Source organism: Haplochromis burtoni, unplaced genomic scaffold (genome assembly GCF_018398535.1).
Source record: "Haplochromis burtoni strain Fernald_Lab_line unplaced genomic scaffold, NCSU_Asbu1 Contig_27, whole genome shotgun sequence".
NCBI classification, from domain to species: domain Eukaryota; kingdom Metazoa; phylum Chordata; class Actinopteri; order Cichliformes; family Cichlidae; genus Haplochromis; species Haplochromis burtoni.
In genome coordinates this window covers 303,096-326,627 of record NW_024582388.1, presented here as the reverse complement: position 1 = coordinate 326,627, position 23,532 = coordinate 303,096, and the positions used below count along the sequence as shown (strand labels likewise).

At 40.1% G+C, this 23,532-nt stretch overlaps 1 protein-coding gene across 1 annotated transcript in view; it reads right to left on the bottom strand.

The window, feature by feature from the left end:
- LOC102303500 (receptor-type tyrosine-protein phosphatase N2) overlaps positions 1-23,532 on the bottom strand; it is a 212,658-nt gene that overhangs the window by 94,291 nt on the left and 94,835 nt on the right. The window contains exon 12 of the mRNA XM_005917990.3: positions 5,806-5,870. Within this exon, the coding sequence (XP_005918052.1) occupies positions 5,806-5,870 (65 nt within the window). The remainder of the gene's footprint in view (positions 1-5,805; positions 5,871-23,532) is intronic.

Genomic DNA, 23,532 nt, shown 5'->3' with positions numbered 1-23,532 from the left:
ACACACACACACACACACACACACACACACACACACACACACACACACACACAGATAGAAATATAAGAACTCAGGTGTATTTTCATACACATGCAGGTCCATCCTGGGTGCATATATGTACACAGCTCACATGCATGGCAGTGGTTTGATTTTTAATCATTTATTTTCTACCTTGTGATAAAAATTGCAGGTGCAATGGGATGCATCGGCCAACAGACAACCTTGATCCAATATGTGAGTCTCTTTGCTTCATGAATATTCTCATTCAAATCCAGCTCTCTATTCAGGCACCTGGGCAGGCTGCAGACAACAATACTGTGTCATTACGAGTGATGCTATCACTCTGCTCACCGAGACCGCAGACAGGAATGTATTCTCAGTGAAATCATTATGAAAGCTGCTTGTTGTGACTCACTGGTATAGAGCAAGACAACAAACAACACTTCAGGATCAGAAATTCTTTTCATCACCATCTCAGGGATGAGAACGAATCCCAAAATCCAGATATTCTGTTGTGAACGTGGATTATAAGGAAATTACATTCCACCTCTATGTAATTATAATAATGTATAGTGCAAACTGGACTAAGCCTTTTTACAAATGTTACATCAAAAGGTTGACTAACACTTGTATTTAATGAAGAGCTTTGAGCCTAGATGTCAAATTTTGTTTTATTCTGCCACTGTAATAAAATATTTCAAACCTGATTTGTCGAACTGATATATATGTGAAAACGAGAGCTTGCTCTTCTTTGCTTGCCTTGTTTAAATAAAGGTAATACACAAATGTCTGTAAAAAGGAAGGTGGCATCCATTCAACACTATTAGGCAATTAATTTTTATCTAACTCTTTCCTGCCTCATACTAGTACACTTCATGTGAGGTTATCAAATAGGCAGTTCAGTTGACAAAAAGTCGTTATGTGTTTTCGAAAAACAGCTGGAATAAGCATTTGTTCCCAGTCTGTCACCTCTATTGTTGAAATTTGATTAAGCTCAGTCAACTAAACAACTACTTTCGTGAGGCTGTTAAAGGGTGTGTAGGGGTCAAGTGACAAAGAGAGAAATCCACAGACTGCTTCTTTCTAGCATCGCTAAGTATGCTATTTTTAAAAAAGCAATTAGCCATACCGCAGAAGCTCAGAAGCGCTGGCGCTACCTTGGCAACCAGTGTCTGTCACATGACCCTTGTCTTGCACATTCAAGTGCTCACTCAAGAGTCTCCCAGAGCAATGCTGTTCAAAAACTCTGACTTAGGTAATGATTACATTCCTTAATAAGGATCCAGACAGGGTTTCCAGAAACATAATGCAATGTGACAATTATATGTCGTGTTAACCGCAAGTGTTTAAGTTTATGTATCACTGTGGAAGGGAAAACAGAAATGAGCTAACATGTTTTCACTTTTAATCATCAATGCAGCTCAAAATTTAAATACTGGGATCATAAAATGCCTGATTCTTGCAAAAAAACAACTAAAAACTGCAAAAGATCTCATTCCTCAAAGTTGTATTACTTCAGCCGTTTTGTGGCAAATGGCATTTTGGCATTCTGGTAAAAGGGAGTGTTTGCTCCCGCCCTGTATTTTAAATAGCAATTACATTGAATTGTGATGGAAAAAGCCATCCACTCCCATTGTTTCTTATTTTTTAATTTTTTTTGTGTCATTAGATTTCCCTCCTCTATTTGTGAAAAAGCTCTTTCAAACAGATTGGAAGTGCCTTTATTTGCAGTGAAAAAGTGAGCTGGATGGGGTAGTGTGCGAATATTGCCACTACAGGACAATGGTTGCTGCCGCAGCAACCTTATCTTCCACCTTCTTCCCTCCCAACAAACATGCATTCACTTAATTGGACACAAGTCTCAGTGTGGAGAAATCTGTGCCATGTTCTCCGTGGCCTTGGTGATTGAATGATTTCCAATCCTGAAGCTACGTAAATTAACGGCAGTCAGAGTGAGAGATAATGAAGGGTACTGCAGGGGCAAAGTATAATTTAATGTCATTGGAAGATGCACTCTCTATTAGGTTAGAGTCTATTATTTTGCTTCCTCATGCGTGCACACCTACCACTCCAGCGACAATAATCAGCATAAAGAAGAATTATCGCCTTTCTGACAGTGCCAAAAATAACAAAACCTGAGATTTTGTTAAAGCTGAGAACCTCTAAGATTTACACACGGATAATATAAAATAATTTTAATGCCATTCATTTATAGTGTGGGACAAGATTAAATTCTGAAATGGCCAAAGGGGGCACTTTAAGAAACCACACTGGCCCAGTGTCATATTATAACCTGCAGGGTTTGCATTGTGGGCATTTTTTGTGCCTAAATTAAACCGAGCTGCAAATAAAAGGGTAACAGATTAGCGAATGAAAACAAAGCAAAAGACAAAGCTCTCAAACAGGACGCAAACCACGGCCTAGCTCACAAACTCCAACATTATCCCTCCGATCTTCACTGCTCTTCAAAAGAAGACCATTATGTCTCGAGGCTCAACGTTGCTGTGGCCAGTGAATCACAGCAACAATGCCAAGGGGCACTTGTGCGTATTCCGGAGCCGCCAGCGTCTATGAGAGAACGGCAGTATTTGACTCCCTGGGATGAGAACACGGCGGTTATTTAATGAATCTCTCAAAATTAAAAGCGTCCTTGTAGCCCCAACACCCTCGTCCCTTCTGATTTAGGTTGAGCATTACTCGGGACTACAACCATTAAGATGACTTATGTTATGTCTCCTGACAAGAATCCACCATTTGCAGTCGTGAGCGTTATCTCACCTTTATACACAGCAGTCATGTATTTTCTTAACACCACTACAAAAAGTCTGAAAGAGCAAGTCAGGGTTCAAAGCAGGTGTAAAATGTCCAACTTTAAAACAGGACATCCACAAATAAGACATTTATGCATCTCCGAATACCATTGCCACAAGATTTCTGCAATCCGAACAAACAGATACCAAAGTTTATCCGGACCTTGAATACAGAAGAGTGACAGATTTTTAAAAATCCTCAAAATGTTTTCTTTTTACTTTCAAGAACTTACTCACATTCCTCCAACAGTGTTTCGCAGGATAAGTTTTAAATGAGAATTTTATGACGCTTCAGATGTCGTTCAGTTCATCCAAACAGCTTCAAGGCTTTAAAGCTCTTAATGGCAAACATAAAGCTGCTCGCCACAATGATGCGGACAAAGAAAGAGCAGGACTTAGGTCACAGTCCACAAATCAAAGGTATTGAGCTTGCAAATTAGTGCTTTGATGGAATGATTTGTAATTTAAGTGAGCAAACGGCGAGATGGACGAAGGTCAAACAGAGATGAAGACAATCTCCTGCATTTTTTACTGTTAAAAAAAATGCAAGAGATTGTGCCCTCGAGTAAGGGTCAAATAAGTTGCTAAAAATCAGAACACATTGAGCTCACAGGATATTTTTTGTTTTCTATGATGTTTTCTTTCTAAATTGTACTAAAGCAGATGTTTCAAGAAGTCCTCAATTAGAATCTCATATGGGCTTTTAATTCCTCTGTTTAAGCAATCCCAAAATGAGCTGTAGGACTCTGTCCACTTTAAAAGACAGATGAGACAGGCACACATGGCATTCAATTAATTGGAGTCTCGTTTAGGGCTTTTTTTTTTTCTATTTACTCGAGTATACTTTTTGCTGTGTTTTTACTTGCTGTTCAAAACTGTTTCCTATGGGTTAAAATTTCAAGCTTGCAAGTCGGTTTTCTTGGTTATCAATGTGCTGTCTTCCACATCATCTAAAGGATACCAATGCATTTTTTATGTACTTGTCCCCACAGCCACTAGTAGTTTTAAATGGTAACTACAGCGCATAATAACAGCTTTCATTCGGGGATATGTCAAACAAATACATAAGACGCTTACTGAAGCTTCAATGGTGTCATGAATTAGAAAGACAACACATTTCAGAACTACTGTTGCAGTTCCTCTGAAACGTAGTAGCTCAGAGTAGTCGCAAATCATGAACGAGCCACAACGAACAGCAGGAGATGTGCTGATTCACTGTGAGACAGTTGAACTAGATATAAATGCTGCAGAACAGCAATGTGATGATTTTAAAGCACAGATATTTGGAGCACTGTTTTAGCTCAAGCACAACCGTGTTTAAGTTGGATTAAACAAGGTGTCCAAGAAAATCTCAAAGTAAAGGGATTTTTTGTGTGTAACAACAGAAGTTTGGATTTTAGATATTGTGGAGCTGATTCATTCAAATACCAGTTGTATACTCAGTTTTCTTCCAGTTATGGGATGTCCTTCCAACATCTTCCATCTTCTAAATCCAGGCACAGCCTAAAATACACTTTTTTTTATCTTGTAACTTAATGAGAGCATTTTAAAATCCTTATATTTCCATTAAAGTTGACATACCGTTCCCGTGTAGTTCTCACTCATTTGCCACCTTAATACGCTAGAAATTCAGGTGCGTAAAGTTATACAACCCCACAATAATTTATGATCTATTTTAATGCTGGACTGTTTTGTCTTTATTGGTTTTATTGCATGCAATTTCTCCCATTACCTCTTCTGCTGCAACAATAAATTTTCATGTTATCTCCATTCCAAATATACACAGGCATCAATGTGAAAATGAGAATTCATCTCTCAAACCTGCAGGCCTGTTCAAGTCAAGTTTTCATGTCTGTGAGAAAACAAATAATCTCCTCTGCACTGTTGAGAGACTAACTTTTCTATTTTTTATTTTTAACCTGTCATCTGTGATGTAGTATGCTAATATTCTTATTTTACAGAGTATGATAAAACTATAATAAACACTATATGGGGTGATGATGGATGCTGTGTTGCAGGTTGCGACTCGCCAGTTTTTGCTTTGCCTCTGTGTGGCAGGCTGAGCTGAAGGGGTTTTCTTTGCTTCTCTCCCTCTCTTTCTCTTACAACTGAGGTTCGATTGGCCATAATTGGCTGCTGTTTGCAGCTAGGTATCGATCACCTCGAAAGACTCTCCATGCCATCCCTCCCTTCTTCCAACCTCCCAACTCTTTCTGTCTTTCTCTCCCTCAGTCACTTACTATGCCCCCTTTTCCAACCATTTCTCCCTCAGACCTGCCACTTTGATAAGCATGGTGAATGGCGCGCCATCATCGGTACAGCCTAAGCCTTGAATCAATAGGGGAGTGCAGATGCTCAGCAGTCTATTTACTACAGAGATGGTGGAGAATAGCAATGCTAGGAGATGAAAGCCATGTAGGCGAGAGATGGAGACAGGTGGAAGAGATGAAGCAGCCATCACGCGCCAAGACCCCTCTTAGACCTTACTGTTGGTGCTGCATAGCTTTTTTGTTTGTTTGTTTGTGTGGGTTGTTTTTAATTGATTTACTCAAGTGGAGTTATAAAGAATGCAGTGCATCATTAGTGACAGTCAGTGAGGAAAGAGATGGAAAGTAAAGGAAGATTAATGAAATTCTGTTTTTCATGAAGTCGTTTCTGCGATGACTCAGCTGCTCTGAGAAGTGTCTACAGTTACTATCAAACACAAATATGAGGAATGTGAGTTACCAATTAGAATAAATGAGTTTCACATTTTCATACATTTTATGCATTTTTTTGCACTAATGCACAAGGTTTTGTGGTGAAAAGTGTTTGCATGCTACAGCCTGGAAAGACATTTTTAGAAATTTGAAGTTCAAACTTAGCAGCAGTAGGTAATGAGTGCACCTTCATACATTTCATTTGGGTTTGACACTCCTGTCACATTTTGCTTCACTAATCATGTAGAGGTTTGATTAGGCTCAAATCAAAAACGAAAAGTAAAGTGTGTACTCACATCGGCAATCCCAGCCTCCAGGATGCTGACCTTGGCTTCCTTCTCTAAAGACACCTTCTTCTGGACTATGGTAAGGAAAGAACAGAGAGAAAAACCCCACAATGATTAATGAACTGAAAAATGTCCAACAGTATGTTTTTACAGAAAATAATAATGAATACTTTTCTAGCCCCCGGCAAAAACATCGTATATGAAAAAGTTTATAATGCTAAATCAGCAAAGCAATGTTCATTTTTTAAACATTTTTGTGACAATGGCAACGGAACAAAACTGCAATAACTTTCAAACGTAACAACAATGTCTATTGCATATTGTTCCTCCAAACAGGTAGTGTAGATTAACTTTAACATGTGATTAATCCTCAGTGTCCACAATAATGCATAATAGGCACCCATGTGTGTACAGTCATGACTATTAATCAATGCTACAAATTCTGCCAAACAAGCTATTAAACTCTGTGCTCAACTGGCTCACAAAAAATCAATGCTTCCTCCTTCCTCCTCCTTAACACATGACGTATAAGCAAAACCAGAACATGATTTATAGAAATGCCTTGAAAATGCAGCTTAGTGAATTTACACATGATTGATAAAGATCCTTTGTAGAAACTATGGAAGCATAGTTGCATTATGAAGCACAAAGACATCAGAGAGATATAGAGAGTTTGTAAGAACAGCGTTCGCAAACAATCCTTCTGGTGTAGAGAAGAACAAAAGTCAGGTAGCCCTCCATCTACCACACTCCCCCTCTCTGAAACTTTACTAGCTCTATCCTCTTCAAAACCAAGTCTTTTTTGGACTTTTGGACTTCATATAATACCTACACTACTTTACCTGATCTAGTCTGACAAGGCCTGTAATTGGCTTAATGCTACTGTCACGAGCTACATTTTCTAAAGTCTAAAAAGAGAGGCCAGAGGAGGCACGGGAGTCTAGTGCCCACTCAGACCACTTGAACTGCAATATGCCAAAAAGGTTCAATTGGATTTTATGTCCAGTAACAACAAAGGGTCCTTGGTGGAGACACTGAAACCCCTACTGACCCCCTAATGTTTGCCAAGTAAAAAGCATTTAAAAAGAATAGAATAAAGTAGGCATAGAGTAAAGTTATGTATCAGTGGGTGGTTGTGGCTTGTGATGCCAAATATAAGTAAAAAAGAGCTATATGCATACCAGTGAAACACGGCTAGCTGAACAGCTGGAACTGTTCTCCAGTGTTTTTTGTATTCAGATTGATGTCGTCAAGCGCTGCCTCTTCAGTCTTTTAAGTGTTTTAATTATCAGACACAAAAAGGGAATATTTATTCAGCCATACCCATGACTGCTCTTTAAGGTTCACTGATTGCACACCATGAAATCTGACAACAGGACTGGTGTAAGAAGGGCCTCTTATGAGATCACAAAAACAATCCATGTCATCATTCACATTCTCATATATAACAAGCTTGTGCAGTAGCAAGCAGCCACCATAGGTGTTGTAAATTACAACGCGCACTTGGCGAGTGGTCGTGGCTGTTTAGTGGAATATATCCTATTATAAAGATTTGGTTAAAGTCCAATAGGAAGATTGTATCGCTCACATTCGCCTGTAACGGTAATTTTCTGCAGTTTCTTCTCAATGCAATATTTCTGAATTTACTTTATTGCAACTATCCCATAAATTAAAGCAAGAGCATGGTCTACAACGAAATGTGAATTTTACCAGACAGGTCGTCATGGCGTTGGTGGTGATGTCACTGAGGTTATCGTGCAGGCTCTTCGCAGACACATTCATTTACCAAATTAACCCCCCCCCCCAAAAAAAAATAAAAAAAATAAAAAAAATAGAAAACCTTCCACAGGGCTCAAGAATAAATTCTACCATTGCAGGTCCAAATGAGCTATTACTGTAGCATATCTTCACTTTATGAAATATGAATTTTTAACCTGACCTGCCGCCAGGCAAATATTAAAACAAATTTCCACACAAATAGAATTAAACCCTGCGCACAGCTCTCTTTTTTCATGAGCTTAAAGGGAAACAAATGGAGGGCTACAATTAAAATTCAGCAGAGCACATATTAAAGCCAGAACAGAAACGATATGAAAAAAAAGAAAGGATACGTAATTACATTCACTTCGCTTTGCATCTGAATACACCGGTGAGGTGAAAGAAAGCGAGTCTTCTTTGTCGACACACCAGGCAGATGAAGGATATGCAAATAGAGGCCCAGCTCTGCCACAGTCCAAATTCACCAGTGGCTTTAATAATTAGTCTTTCAATTCGTCATTCACTGGTCAATTTATGCCAGATGTTATGCAACCAAAGATGCTGACCTTAAACACCACAGTCCAAACGAGCAGCTCTTTTGAATGTATAAAGCCAAAATCAATCACAGGTGGACACTTCCTTCTGTTTAATGTGAATGCCTTGGTTTCCATGTGGTATATGGAGGGGACTCGTTTAGCTCTGTCACGCTGTAATAAAAAGACGCTGAAGGGTTAATGTTGTGGCTGACTGGTACTTGTCCAGGCCCCAGACAAAGACATATGAACACCTTGTCTGCGATAGCCAAGTGGGCCGACATGTCTTAATAGTGCTGTCAGCAGGGAGCAGCAGCAGCGGAGAGAAATAGAAGCTGAAGTGGCTGAATTGGTTTGTCAGTGGCACCTGCTCTTATGCTCACTGAGGAGCATCTGAAAAGACTTCTAGTTCAGCGTTAAAAACCGATGTCTCCATCAGACGTCGGTTGCAACTTGTTAGGATTCTTCAAACTCATCAACACCAACTCAGGTGTTTTCCATCACTTGTCAAAAAGGTAAGACGCCTGTTGTGACATCCCACAACGGGCAGAATTCTTGAATGGCTCAGTCTTCAGAGGGCAGTGTAGCAGTTGCACGAGATAATCTGTTAGTTTGCTCTTGGAAGCCACATGAATCGCATGAATTATTGATCTTCCCCTCGCAGGAAACATGACTTTTCAGTCTTTAAAGCTGTAGCCACATGGTACTTTTCCAAGGCTGAATTTTAAGTGAACCTCTTGAACTGTCTAAAATACTTTAAAAGGACTGTTTGCATGTTTACTGAGAAAGAAAGTGTATTTCTCATTGCTGCAGAAAGTACCACCGTAAAACAGTTTGGCATTGGTGTTGCTTGTGCAAATGATTTTCAGAGAAAAGTAAATGTCTATTTGTGTTACTTTGCATGGAACAGGAGGGAAAACATGTAAAAAAAATGCATTATTCACTACATTTCACAGATAAAATCAGTTTTATTTGATTCCATTAAATGCCTTCAATCGTTCTGTTGATTTCATTTCTTTCTGAGGCTGCTGCTACTTTCTATGAACGCAAGTTGTAGTGCTGCCAATGCACTGATTTGAACAAAATCTTTTAAAGGATTAATTAAGTTCAAATGAAACACAAGCAGAGACGGTAAACAGCAGGCAACTTTGGGACCAGACTCAGTGAAATAACTAAAGATGTTGTTGTCTAAAGTGCCTTTGGTAATTGGTGAGGCACAACCTATTTGAGTTGCATCTGCAGGAAAGCGTCGGTGATGGGTTCTCTCACACACACACACACACACACACACAAAGGCAGACACATCTAAGACACACACACACAAACACTCATATTTAATTCCTCATACAGAATCAGAGTAAAAGGCCTGATATACACAAACAAACATGAAAGCACCCAATGTGATTTTGTTGGGACAGAATCAGAAATCTCTGCACCAACATGGCCACCCGTCTGGTTCCCTAGAGTGACTTGCCTTGCAGCCAGCAAGCGTGACAACATCACAGGCGGCGAGCTTCTTCTAATTAGTCGACAAGTCTTTGGACCTCCCAACACCGCGGCACCGCGGCCTCTTGGAAATGTAGCCAACAGCTATCCGGACCATCCACTCCTCTTCTCTCCTGCAGACTACAAATGACTCCAAGTCGAATGAGAGCACTGCTCGTGAACAAGCGACCTGAGGTGCCTCATTTGTACCCCAGCGAGCGTTCTCTCCAAAACCCAAATTGGATCCATTTTTAAGAAGCTGCAATGGGCAAGGTGTCGTGATCAGAGCGACTGGCAACTTTTCTTTCAGCCAGACAGGCAGCACAGTGTGAAAATAAGATGTAATGCGACAAAATGGGACTGAAGCAGCGATGGACTGCAGACTGAGAGCAAGCTGAAGGGAAATGATCTATACTCAAATTATTCACTTTTTTCCATTTCGAGAATATTCCATCTTCCATTGTACCTCTCAGATACATTTGGACTGCAGGGAAAAATTGGGCCTGAAGGAAGTAACATGGACCAAATCTCATTTCTACAACTGAGGCCCCTTTATTTTCCCTCCAAAACACACAGAGGCGCTTCATTTGTCACCGGTGCCACCCCCGTCCTGAATTTTGCTTTATGTTAACTCAATGTATCTGAGGCGCCTAAAGGGAAACACAGCGAGTGCTGGGGATTCAGAAATGCTTCATTTTTCACTGTTGACAAAAGAGAAAGGCCCAGGCTGGCTCCACAAGTCCTGGACCAACAGAATAGATGCTTTTGCAGCACTGAGGGTTCCTTATTCCAACCACTAACCACCACCCCAAAGAAGCAAACCTCTATACCTCTCACTCACCCTCCTGGGTACATTTCAGAAGCTGTATAATGAGAAGAAAACAACAGCCATCCTTCAAAGGCACAGAAACCAGTGAAACGCCATCACTGCAGTGACACACTACAGGGGTGTAATCACATTAGTTCATCACGAGAGCAACAATCCCTGAGCAAATTAAAATATATTGCAGGCTGTTTGCTTTTTTTCCCTGTGTCCCTACAAGATCTGGTCCAAGGAGCACAACCATCAATTAATGTTGTGCAGGTAATAAAAAAGCCAGCCGGGATTAAGAATGCTGTGGTTAATGAGGATAGGACAGGACATACACAGCGCAGACAGATAGATATTTTACTGTAACAAATTGTTTATTTTGCATGTGTAAACTCCTTGGAGTTCTTCCTTATAATGTTTCTCTATTTTAAACTGCATTTTAACTTCTAACTTACAATAATGAAAAGTTTGTCAAAAAAATGTTTTGATCAAAAATGTCAAATTTGGTTTATGGGAAAGTAATTTTCACGAGATGGGGATTCTTCAAGTATAAAAGAAAGAAAGACTTTCTAAGAGCACAAAACAGAATAAGATCTTTTAAGAGAACATAAGATTTTAGCTATTATCCCCTGGGTTTGAGATCTGGCAATTGTGAGGGCTGCAGCATTTTTAGAGGCTACTTGTCAAACTATTAAGAGCCACTCTTGTGGCACATGAATCGGGGTGCTGTCATCTCAGAAGAGACCACTCTTATAAAGATAGAAATTCTTCATCACAGGATGATAAAGGTGATTGCCCATAAGATCTTTGAAATGATTTCCTTCTAAAACGAAGGAAGGCTGACTGCACAGCAAAATCCCTTCCACAGCATCAGACAGCCTCTCATCCTGGGGAGGGTCAAGGGTTCAGGTTTTTGTTACCAGACCATATTTGGCATGTCTTTGTCAAATGTAATAAATTGATGATTGTTGGGTTTTTCTCTGTATGTATTATTGTAGTAGAGTCTACCTTACAATATAAAGCTCGACTATTGTTGTGATTTGGCGCTGTATAAATAAAATTTAATTGAAATTAAAACAATTTCATAATAAAAGCAACAAATTATTAATACATAATTTCATGCACAACCTGTTCGTCCAACAAATAACTTGACCCACTGTGTATATTTTTTTTCTTGCAGTTTAGTGTTTTAAAGCAAATTTCTTCAGTTATGAAATGGTTACTGTTTCCTGTCTCCCTTCAGAATCTAATTTCATTTATTACGCGATAAACGCAGAGCAATTCAAATATTTTGGATCTGAACGCTTCATCTCATAATCGACCCTACAAGTCACCAGTAATTGTGTCAAAACAGATTTGCCTGTCGTTTTTTCAAAAGCATCTTAATTAGATATTGTTTCCCTCTCACTTGCATTAATTTGATTTCTGATATCAACTTTTCAGCCTTCAATCTGTTCCTTGTTGATCACCACCCCCAACTCCCCTAATTCTTGGTGTTATTGCCTGCAGTAATCTGGGATGCAGCATGGACCGGTGTGCTGTGTGAATGTGTGTTTGTGGGAACGTGAGTGTCAGATGAGGAGGAAGGCTGCGTGAAAACAATGTCATTTGTAATTAAATTCAAAAGCAGGGGGCCGAAATGGCATCTCGGGCCACCTGGGGGATGAGAGACCATCGAGGGAGGATAGAAAGAACGATGTGTAGACTGAGAGAAATGTGACAGACAGAAAAAAGAGAGAGATAGAGAGCGGGTGAGGGAGGGGAAGGCCGAGAAGAAATAAGAGCTTACTGAAGAAGGCTCTGAAGGACGGGGCGAATAAAGACAGAAACTAAGAAAGAAGAAAGCAGGAATCATGCCAATAAATGAAGTCATATAAATAAAGTCATCTAGTCACAATAAAGGTGAACCTACTGAAGTTCAAATTGAGCATCCAAGTGGAGAAAGAAGGTGATTTTTGAATGTGGCATGGTTGTTTGTGTCCGATGGTTTGAGCTGAGTATTTCAGAAATTGATGATTTAATTTCTCACATGACTTTTGGATGGTGGGGTCAGAAAGACACAATTAAACCCCGTAGTATATTTGAGTATTATTAGTGACCATAGCAATCCCTTTATGGCCACAGTGTACCCATCGTCTGATGACTCCCTTCAGCAAACCGTGTCATGAAGCTCAAATCATCTCAAACTGGGTTTTTAAACATGACAATGAATTCACTGAACTCAAATGCCAGATTCCCATCATGGATGTGCAATCGACAAATCTGCAGCAACTGTTTGCGATGTAGACGAAAATCTCTTATAATCTTTCCAGCACCTATTAAATCTAAGACCCAGAGACTTAAGGAAGCCCTAGGTATACATAATAAAGTGGCCTGTGTATGTTAATCACTTCAGCTGCTGTTATACTTTTTCTTTTTCCTCTGTTAAATCAAATTCCTTTTGGTAAGGAAAATAGGAAAGTGGCTTAACTGAACCATAAAGCCAATGTGCCACAAAATCAAAGCAATGACTAATAATAGGCTAAGATCTCTCCACAAAGCAGCAAAGTTTGAGTTCAGTGATTAAAATTGGGATTATTTTTGTTTGTTTGTTTTGAACATTATGCTACGGATCTGTTTTTTGTTTTCCATGATATAAACTTAACATCATGAGTCCAGTCTCCAATGTTGCTGATATCTGATTGAACTCCAGGATTATAGATGCACACACACAGTATATTAACCATAATGTGTTTGTCTCGCTCGTTGCTGTGAACGCCGTTCTCTGCTTTAATTGATGACATTTAGCTCCTCGCTTCTGCTCCGTTTGATTCATTCACATTTTAAAAGGCAGGTATTAAACACCTCTGTTACTTTACATAAACAATTCATTAAGCCGATATGACACCGGGGACCCCGGCAGGAAAACATATCCCAACCGCCCACAACAATTAATGACCTCACATCAGCCGACGCCTGACTGCAATGAGGCAGGAAGCCGTATTCCAATAACAAGAGCTCATTAGTGGATCACCATTCTCATACTATGAAACATAAACCCACATGAACCGGCTATTCTTTTTTGTCATGTTACTGTTTGGTATTCATACAGCGTACGTCCACCTTCCACTAGAGCAGCTGGGAAGTGTGTAAAAGAGCTTTTCTTTCTGAGAGGGAACTGTCATAAAAACTAATATTCCCAAAGTGGAGGTGACCTTTGAGAAATTGAGTCTTGAGTCATAAAACCCAATTCTGCACAAATGGAACTGACCTCCAGTATGTGGGAGAAAAAAATGAAATAAAACTCTGTTCGGGCTTCAAAATTGTGACGACAAACTGAATTTGTGCAAATTTGTGCCACCGTTCTCTGCTTATTCTGAAACCACTATTTTCGCTCTACTCCATCGGAGCCATGATTCAAACTTTTGTTCAAATTCTAATCCCAGTTTTTTAGTTTAGTTTTTTTAATTTTCCCATGCTCCTTATGTTGCCAGCTTGTATGCATCAGAACTGTTTGTGAGACGGTCAAAGAGCTTTTTGTGAACCGGCACTATTCACACAATTTCACTGCACAAACTCAAAATCTTAACAAGTTTATTTGTCTTATTTCTAGTCGGAATTATCTCATTAAACTTAAAATAAGACAATCAGCTACACGGCAACATTTCAGTGAGCTAAAGGAACTTGTTTCAAGACAGTGACTCTTGAAACTAGAGAAAAACTAGAGAATTTTCACTTGTTTCATTGTTTCATTTCAAGCTAAAATATCTTGTTTTAAGTAAAAAATCTGCCAGTGGAACAAGTGAAAAATCTCATTTTTTTTCCTCTGGTTTCAAGATTCACTGTCTTGAAACAAGTTCCTTTAGCTTACTGAAATGTTGCCCTGAAGCTGATTGTGTCTTATTTTAAGTGTAATGAGATAATTCTGACTAGAAATAAGACAAATATACTTGGTAAAAACAACAGCAATATTACAAATTAGGCCATGTGAAAAAGTTAACCGTTATTCCCAAATTTTCTCTCTTTTACACTTTCATTTTTAGTTTTGTCTTTAATGGAGAGGCTTTTGATTTTCATCATGGTTGGCATGATGTCATTATTCTAGCTTGGGTAGTTTTTGTGCCAACCCTGATCAGATAAGTCATCCTGAAGACAGGGATGCCAGATCAGTCAAAGCTCTCATGGGTTGTTTTCAAATTTGGCAAGTTTTTGCTGTAATTTAGTGTGAAGACTTAGTTTGTACCTCTAAATTCTTCTCATTCTCCTACTCTTCCCCTGACTCTTTCTTCATAATTCCTGAAGGGCGATCACGCTGATGATGCCTGGGCATGACTTAAAGCCATCACATTTTAATCCAGAAGACATCACAACAGCATCATTTCTCAAAATGTGGGGTAGTCGAGTAGACAAATTGAAATGCATCGTGTTTAAAAAGACCATCGGAATTAATGTAAGTCTACTGTAATCGTGTTGTGACTGTTTTAAGACTTAGACGTTAGAGGAAAAAGGATGAGCAGCTTTCATATGTAACATATGTTTAATATTATGAAATGCTATCCTTTAACCCAAACCATGATCTATTCCTTAATGTAACAGCAATAGTATTTACATGTGACCAGGAAGAGTCAAACCATTAGAACAAACACTAGCATAAAACAAATAGCTAGTGAGAATGTGGTGCTTCCTCCTCTCTGCTCTTTTAGCATTCTTCTTCCTCCTTCAATCTCTCACTTTCCTCCCTCTGTCCTCAGTGCTCACTTCTGTCTTCCTGCCACCCCTGTTATCTTCTCCCTACCCTCCCCCCTCTGAAGCAAAGTGCTTTCTGGGGGGTGTTTATAGGGCTGATAAGTGGCAGATGACAATCGCTTGGCAAGGCCAGAGATAGGGCTGCCAGTACCTTGGCTGCCATCTATCAAACCTCCCACAGAGTGCCAGGCTTTACCCAGCTGTGCAGGGAGGGAGGGTGGTCATGAAAGGTAAGAGCTCTCGATCTTCAGAAACAGGAGGACAGACCGCCCAACATGCGCTGGCTAGTGGCAGTAAATAATGCTTATTGTTTGCTTTAGATGTCTTAATACATGCTCAATAATCCAGGTAAGGAAACCCTGGAAAGTTAAATCTGTTCATCTGGCCACAGGAGGAAACTTCCATCACTCACCCAAGTGACGTTTAGTTCTGCATAGTTAAGCATCATGAGGACTGCTGTGAATTATACATCGGCAAACATCCTCTGGCTGAGGGGATGGCACAACACAGAAGACCCACCTCACTGGGCAATGAGTCTGTCGTCTATCTACACCTACGGGCTAGTGGCCACTGTTTCAGTGATGAGGATGTGCACATCCTCATGTGAGAGGGAGTCCAGGAGGGCATTTATGTGAAAAAAGAACAACCATTGTTAAATTGAGAAAAGGGCCTAAGAGTACATCTTTCAGCAGATTGTGGAAGGGTGTGGTTAGTGGCTCGGCTGCAGGGGAGGGGTGGAGCAGCGGGTTTAGGGTGTAGTGTCGGGGGGGGTGAGACATCACAGCTGGTAAACATCAATAATCATACCTTCCCTGTTTTAGTAGCAGGGAGGAGGAGAAGCGCTAGCAGGAGTAGCAAGAGGAAGGAGCAGTCAAGCAACGAGAAGCCGAAAAGCTGCTCGCGAAAGCACAACAGCTCACACTGCCGAGGGTGGCTCATTCCTGCCACACCCTTTTTCACCTCTGACTAATGGTGAAGGCAGTTTGCAAATTTATGATAATAAAACTGAGCTTGTGAATCGTTGTTAATAAATAATACTAGTTCCAATCATTATGCAGCTGCAGCTGAGAACGAAGGAGTCAGTTTTTACATGAAACTGACTTCTATGTAAAATTACAGGAAAACGTCTTTGGTGGGCTGATTCTGACTTCAGCTCATACTACTCATAAAAAGACCAATAACAATCTTTTCAAACAGCTCTTAGAAAGAACGTAGAGTAAATAAGCATAGCTTCACAAAACTGTTGTTGTTGGGTTTTATTAGGACAACCTGCAAAAGTTGGTGTGAAGCTCTGAAAAACAAATGAGTTATTGGTTCAACCACAACCACTGTTAGTTTAAATAAAAAGTAGAACACATTTATAAAAAGGAGATTTTTGTTCATTTTTGTATCAAACACAAACTTTTTTAAAAAGAATTTCAATAAATAATTACATTTCACTTATGTTGTTTACCAAAGCCAAACAATGAAATGACTGTAATCGTGTTATTTTTCCCAGCAATGCTTTGCATCACTGTTTCATTCACAGTAATTACATTGCCGCCTGCTCGAAGTTTTATTACTGCACTACATAAAAATGCGACGTAAAACTTAAACATTAATACTTTCGAGAAAAATTATAATGCGTTGTCAACTTAGTGGCCATCGTTCTTGCAAAAACGATATTACCAGGTAAGAGCAAATAAGGAGAAGAGGAGGGAGAGAGGCTCCACTTACTGACAAATGGACAAATGGTTTACTGACAAAAAAATTGACATGGAAAGCCAACACTTAACGCCTCCCTCCTCCATCACTCTGATGGATGACCTTTACAGTACATATGAGTCATCTTCTGGGCAGACTGGGTGAGAGAGCACGTTAGAGATTGAGAGGGAGAGAGCAGACGGTGGTGGTGCTGGCAAGCAAACCACTTGCCGTCTGATCACCAGGTGCTGTAGCACGGGCTGCCTCAGACGGTGCAATGGCATATGACGAAGTGGGAAAGGAAGAGGTTGACATGGGAAAGCATACAAACTGTGACTGTATACTTTTCTGAACCTCGGATTGATATTTGTTTTCCTGAATTGAATAAAGGCAAACTTTTCCTGTTATTCACCCACAATGTCTGATGATAAAATTTCAGCATAAGACCTCATTAGTCCAAAATTTCAACTTTATTTCAGCTTTCTTCAGCTGTAACACAAAGACTGTTGACTTCCGCCAGAATCCCTCATCTCTTCTGAATTGGATGGTCTGATCTTCACTTCGTTCACACTTGGGATATGCAAAAAATCTGATCTGCTGGGCTGCATGCACATCAACCTCAGAGCATGTCAGCGCCAAGAGTAGAGGCCTTCATGTGACCATCAAATCTGGAGTGACAACTGGCACACAGGCCACCTTGCAAACCTTAAAAACTGAGCCAAGACACAGTTCCTGGCATCTTCTCTTTCAGGGTTCTTGCAGTAATTCTGTTGTATGTCTCACTGTTAAGGCTACCCGTCTTCTCTTCACCTTTCTTTGCTGTGCACTGTCTTTGCTTCTCATGCATACATTCAATGTGAAGCATCTTGTAGCAAAGCTTTCAGTCACTGCAGTGAAATCAAACAATTGCATATGTGCTCCAAATCAGCATTTCACTTGGTTGTGAGATCTGTTTTTCTCTCTCTCTTGTTTGGTTTGTAAACACGTGTATGTACATCAGTTAGGCTTGTTTGGAAAGACAAATAGCCACTCAGAACATGATTTAGAGTTTAAACACTAAGTGGAATAAATGTAGTTTTTACAACCATGATAAACAAAAAATAGATTTCGAATTTCCCAATAACATTTTAAGATAACAGGTGATGTCTAAAAGGCTTTTTCTTCTTTTTCTCTTTCTTATACTGATCTCTTAGTGTGGCATTGTAAGTGCCCACATATATACAGTATGCATATAGTGATCGGGCTTGTGTGTGTTCCCCAAGTAGCCTGCTGGCACTGTGACGGAGCCAAGGCCAGTCTGCTGGGCAGTCAGGCGGCGGGGGCTCTCGCAGGGGAGTCGCACGGTCTTCTCTTGTCCTGAAACTCAACTTAGAGGGAATATCCTCCATTATCACTGGAGGGAGGACAAGCAGTCCAAATACTAAAGGAGAAAACCTTGAGCTTTTCCCGCCTCCTCACTTCGCCTGTACAACAATGTATTCAAGGGACCGCAAATGCTCGAGGTTGCTCATCTTATTCATGCTGTGGCTGTTCTGGCTGGATGTGTGTTGACTGGAAGCCATGACAGAGAGTACAAAACTGTTGCTTTTGTGTAGAAAGTATTGAGCAAAAGTGACCCTGGTGCAGACAGCTGAAACGACTGAACGAGGGAGCAATCGCTGTTTATCTATCAAAGTTATTGAAAGGGACAAGGCACTGAATTTAACATTTCTGAAGTAACTGAAACCCCTGAAACCACAACTGTTAAAGCAAAGAACCAAACCAAGTATTCAATCACATCAGGGGATATTGATGCGTTCGCTTCTTTGGAAATATGTTTCTTATTTTACAGTTTTCAACATGCACTAGCTGCTCTACAAAATACATTTATTCAGACATAAATGACAAAGCTGTGTAAAATAAAAGCTTTTAAAGTTCACGTTTTATTTCAAAACATGGATCTACATCTACATCAAACTTTGCATAATGAGAGACAACAATGCTAACCAAACACTACAACTGACTAAACACATGACTTTAAGCCCTTTCAGGTTTTTTTTTTCAGGAGTTAGCATTCAAACATGTTTTAAGAAATGAGGTACAGTGTGCAACACATTCAAAAGTTGGTTATAATGGCATTTGTGTAAAACAATAAAATAAAAACTTAAGCCAGCTGTCTTTGCAAGAAAAAAAACACAAGTCCATCACAGAGCTTGTGCAGTAAGTTCACGGACAGATGGACGGATGGAAGGACGGACTTTTCAACCAAAAACATGTGACTGAATGAATCAGCTGGAAGGTACTTTCACCTAAAGTGACACATGCCTGTTTTAGTGTGTGGGGGTCTTTAGTACAGCTGAAGCTCAGAGAACAGCTTGACCTCACAGACTGCAGAGATCTAGACCCACAATCTATTACCACTGCACGATATATTGCCACTCACTTCAATTTGCTTAACATAGTTCTTCAGCCGGAGTGAGGCAGCTGTAACACAGCAGAGAGGAAAATGATAATGCACGGTAGCAGGCATTTTCACTACGTACAAGGATTTAATGACCAAAATCCTCTTTTCTATCAACCATAATAGTCACATCAGCCTAACAACAAATTCCTCACATATTCTTTTGACCTTATGAGCAAATACATCAAAGGACATTTACAAAAACTGGGCAACAAAAAGGAGTGACTTCACTTCTACAAACATATCTACAGGTAGCAGCCTGCACTGAAACGTCCACATCAGACAAGCCACAGAGAAGAAAGGCACATTCCAGTATCGAGTTAGCCTCGGGGCACAGCGGCCTGACGGGTAACTGTACGATAAGACAGGCTGCTATGTCAAGACGTTATCCTTGGCCAACAAGCCATCTTGTCCTGTGGCTCCTAATTACAATCCAGGTGGGACGAAAATAGGGTGAAGTGATAAAATTTGCAGAAATGACAGCAAACACTGATACTTGCAACATCAGGATATCTGATGGAGATTAACCCTTGGAGGGTCATAAGGACATTTATTGCCCTTAGGCATAAAGGCGGATGTCTTTTTAAGGACCCTCCAAGGGTTAAATGTTTGCTGTTGTCTGCTGTCACACTATTTCTGCTTTCCTGTACTTTAATAATAGAAATATTACAAATATTATCTTAATTATTAAGGATGTTAGTATTATCACTTTTTACACTTGTTGAGAGAGGATAGCTCATTTGGAAAAGGACCAGATGACTTTGAGCAGAAACAAGCAAAGGTGGGAGGGAGGTGTTGGGAAAGGAGACAGAATGCTGGCAGTACCAGTCAGGAACCTGAGCGGGAGGGTTTAGATTGTAAATAAAGGGCGGCCTCCGGCATACATAACAAAAGAAACAAAACAGCAAGCAAAACACACACACACACACAATAAAAACAAAAAAGCCTGGGCTTTTTGCCACACTAGCAGACTTTAAAACAAAAAAACGGAGATGTGACCTGTGGGTAAACTGGCATTAGGCTGCTAGCGCCCACTCAGAAGCTACATATGTGGGACAGATTCAGAGGATAAGAAGGAGATATCGCTCCTCCCTGGGGCCTCCAGTGTATCAAGGCCTGCCTTTTACCTGCAGGGCCAAGCAATTTCTAATGTGCTGAGTGTCAACAACAGGATGAAAGAGTTCACTATCATTAATGCCTTTTCTATTTGGAAGAAAAACAGATATACAGGTGGAAGCTGTTTGCAGTATACTGATGTATTTAAAGCAAACGGGGCTCAGTTTACTTTGAAAGTCTGCATTATTTCTCTCTATCGATCTGTTTATACACTTATTCTATACACGTCTATACTTCTATACATGTAAGTATAGTAAGTCAACAGTGCACACACAAGCCTTCCTTTCAAATAAACTTGTCTAACTTTGTTAATACCTGAGATTTGACCTTTTGAAATGTGACTGACATTTTTTCAGATTACATTTTGCCTCAAGCCTGAGAGAAGTCAAGTGGGTGAGCCAGCCAAAACACAATCACTACGGCATCTTTCTAATTTCCAGTATAATCATGATAGGGGTGAGACATTTTCTCCAAATATCTGGGGGAGATTTGTGGGGACTCAGATGGCAGAGCGGGTCATCCACCAACCGCAAGATCAGTTGATTGATCCCCGACTCCTAAGTAAATGAGACTTGTAATAGAAAGTGCTTTGAGTGCTCAAATGATTAGAAATCCATAAATTCCACCTTGTTTTGAAGATGCCAAGATTTGTTCTTAAATATATAAACTTTTTAGTCTTTTATCATAACTGACATGCACGTACATGAAGTTTGGATAAACTGAGGAATAATTATCCTACAGATTCTCAGAAGTCAGGACAGCTCAAGAATGTGTACCTTGATTTCAACGTGACATTCGGTACCGTCTAAATCACATCACTTGCAGAGGTTTTGTGTGAATGTGTTGGAAGAAATTATCCCAGACTGTGTCTGCCCTCTGCTGCTTTTTCAGCTACTGTTTGATTCCCGAGTAGCTTCTGGTTTCAATCTGCCCTTCGGCAAGCAAGTCCTCTTATGTGATCTGACACTGAGCTGTGTGCACGAGATCTGCTTTGTCTTACACGCACTCACACACATACTAGCGTGTCAAAGCCATAAAGAAACAAAAATGCACACAGATACACACGCACATAAAGGCTTTGAACACGGACGCATACTGGTGTACAGTCTAAAAGACGAGCAGAAACACCGTCGAGCAGTAAAGAACCTTCACACAGATTTGCACGCACAAAAACATATTGATGTGAACAGAAGAAACGCACCACGGATCCTATTTTTAAATGTAGAGATGTAGAGATCTGACATATAAAGTGCTCAGACTGATACAGTATGTAGTGCTGGATTCTTTTCCTGTCTGATCACACAGCGGCTTGGGCAAATTGTGTAAGACTGTAAACAACAAGTTGTCTGAAAGTCTAAATTGCTCATTTTTCATGACCTATGGGGCCTTTTTTATTTCACTGATTTGATTATATTCCCAGACCTCAGCCACAGCCCTGCAAAGTGTTCTGTTTCTAAAAACGATGAACCAAAGTTACAAAAATAAATAAAAGTAAAGTTGAGTTTGTACTTAAATGTTGTTAACATTAATACTTATTTCAATTTTCATATTATTTATGCCGTTTAAAGCATTTATTGCCAAACCTTTCATGTTTAACAGCTGCATTTAAAAAAATATTGCTTGTATTTACTGGAATAAATAAAAAAATCTCTACAAACACAGGTAAGCATCAGTTTAACTGTCAGTCATCCTGTTTCTGCATCCCAAGCATCTCATTTTCATTCATATGGCTCTGTATACCTTGTGATTTTTCTGAAGTGGTTTGTGTGTGTGTGTGTGTGTGTGTGTGTGTGTGTGTGTGTGTTAGACAGAGGGAGGGATCAGGTTTGAAAGTCGGACACAGATCTGGCGGCCAAGGTGACCTCATTACCGACATTTGTTCCGCTTGTCGCTGCAAATCACACACTGTGTCCGTCAAGACACGCCAAACGCCACGCGACCATCAGTAACCTGCCCATCTCTGTGGCAGGGGAGCACAGAGCTGATGCCTCCTGATCCGTGACCCCAGAGAAAATCGACAATATCGCATTCACATTCAGAAGGAGTCTGAGAAAATCTGAGGGTCTCTCTGGCTGGACAAGTGCGATGCAGTAAACGTAAAAGTGACCCAGCGGCTGACCTCATTTAACGGGTTTGATTTCAGGGCATGAAAGGGATGTTGATGTAGCATGCAGGCAGTTCCACCCTGACCTCCTGACTTCTAAAACGTCTGCTGGGCAGAATATCGACATGACCTGTGCAACAACTTGCAGACAGTTTATGATTGTATCAGGATGCTGTTGAATTGTCATCAGAGGTGTCAGCATTACACTGTCTGGGACCAGGATAACTCAACTTGATAACTGTAACTGTAAACTTGTCCTTTTCACTTAGGTCTCAAAGTTCAAGACTGCACAGAGTTCTTATTTGAGTGCAGTTAATAAAAAGAGCTTTATGGTAAATGCAGAAAACCAGAAATAGCTGCAGATATTTCTTTCTGCTCCTAGTATATCTGGGACAAATCTGAGATGTTTAAACCCCACTTAAGCCCCATAGTATTAAAAAACAAAGCTGAAACTGCAACAAGTCTTCAAAAATATCAGACTGTCAAAGATCGCGTGCTTCTATAATTACCCCTGCGACAGTTTCAAAAATAACACAGGGATCACTAAAGGTTCATGTAAGCTTTGGAAACTGTGCTTGTTAAAATTAGACAAAGATCACGTTACAGGTTAAAACCAACAAGAAGTAAGTAGGAGGACTTCTGGCAAGAATTATTATCAGGTATTCTTCCTTTTCCAACATATGTCATTTTAAGATTCTGGTTTTGACTTTCAGAGCTCTTCATGGAGCAGCAGCAGCTTACATCACTGAACATTTATATCCATATGTCCCCAGCGGGTCCCTGAGGTCATGTGATCAGGGTGTACTTGAAAACTAAAGGAGACAGCTTTTTGCCAGAATGGCCACCAGACTCTGGAGCTCTCTCCCTCTGAGCTTGAGATCTGCAGACTCTTTTTCAGGAACTAAAAACATATTTTTATTCGTGTGTTTGGTTCACTCTTTTTTTTTAATGCTCTGGTATTTTGTTGAGTAGCACTTTGTGATGTTTGTTTTGTTACTTAATTCAAATTAATTAAATGTATTAATTAATATTCTTCAACATCATCAGGAATATGGCCAATCATCCAAAAACAAGCTGTATT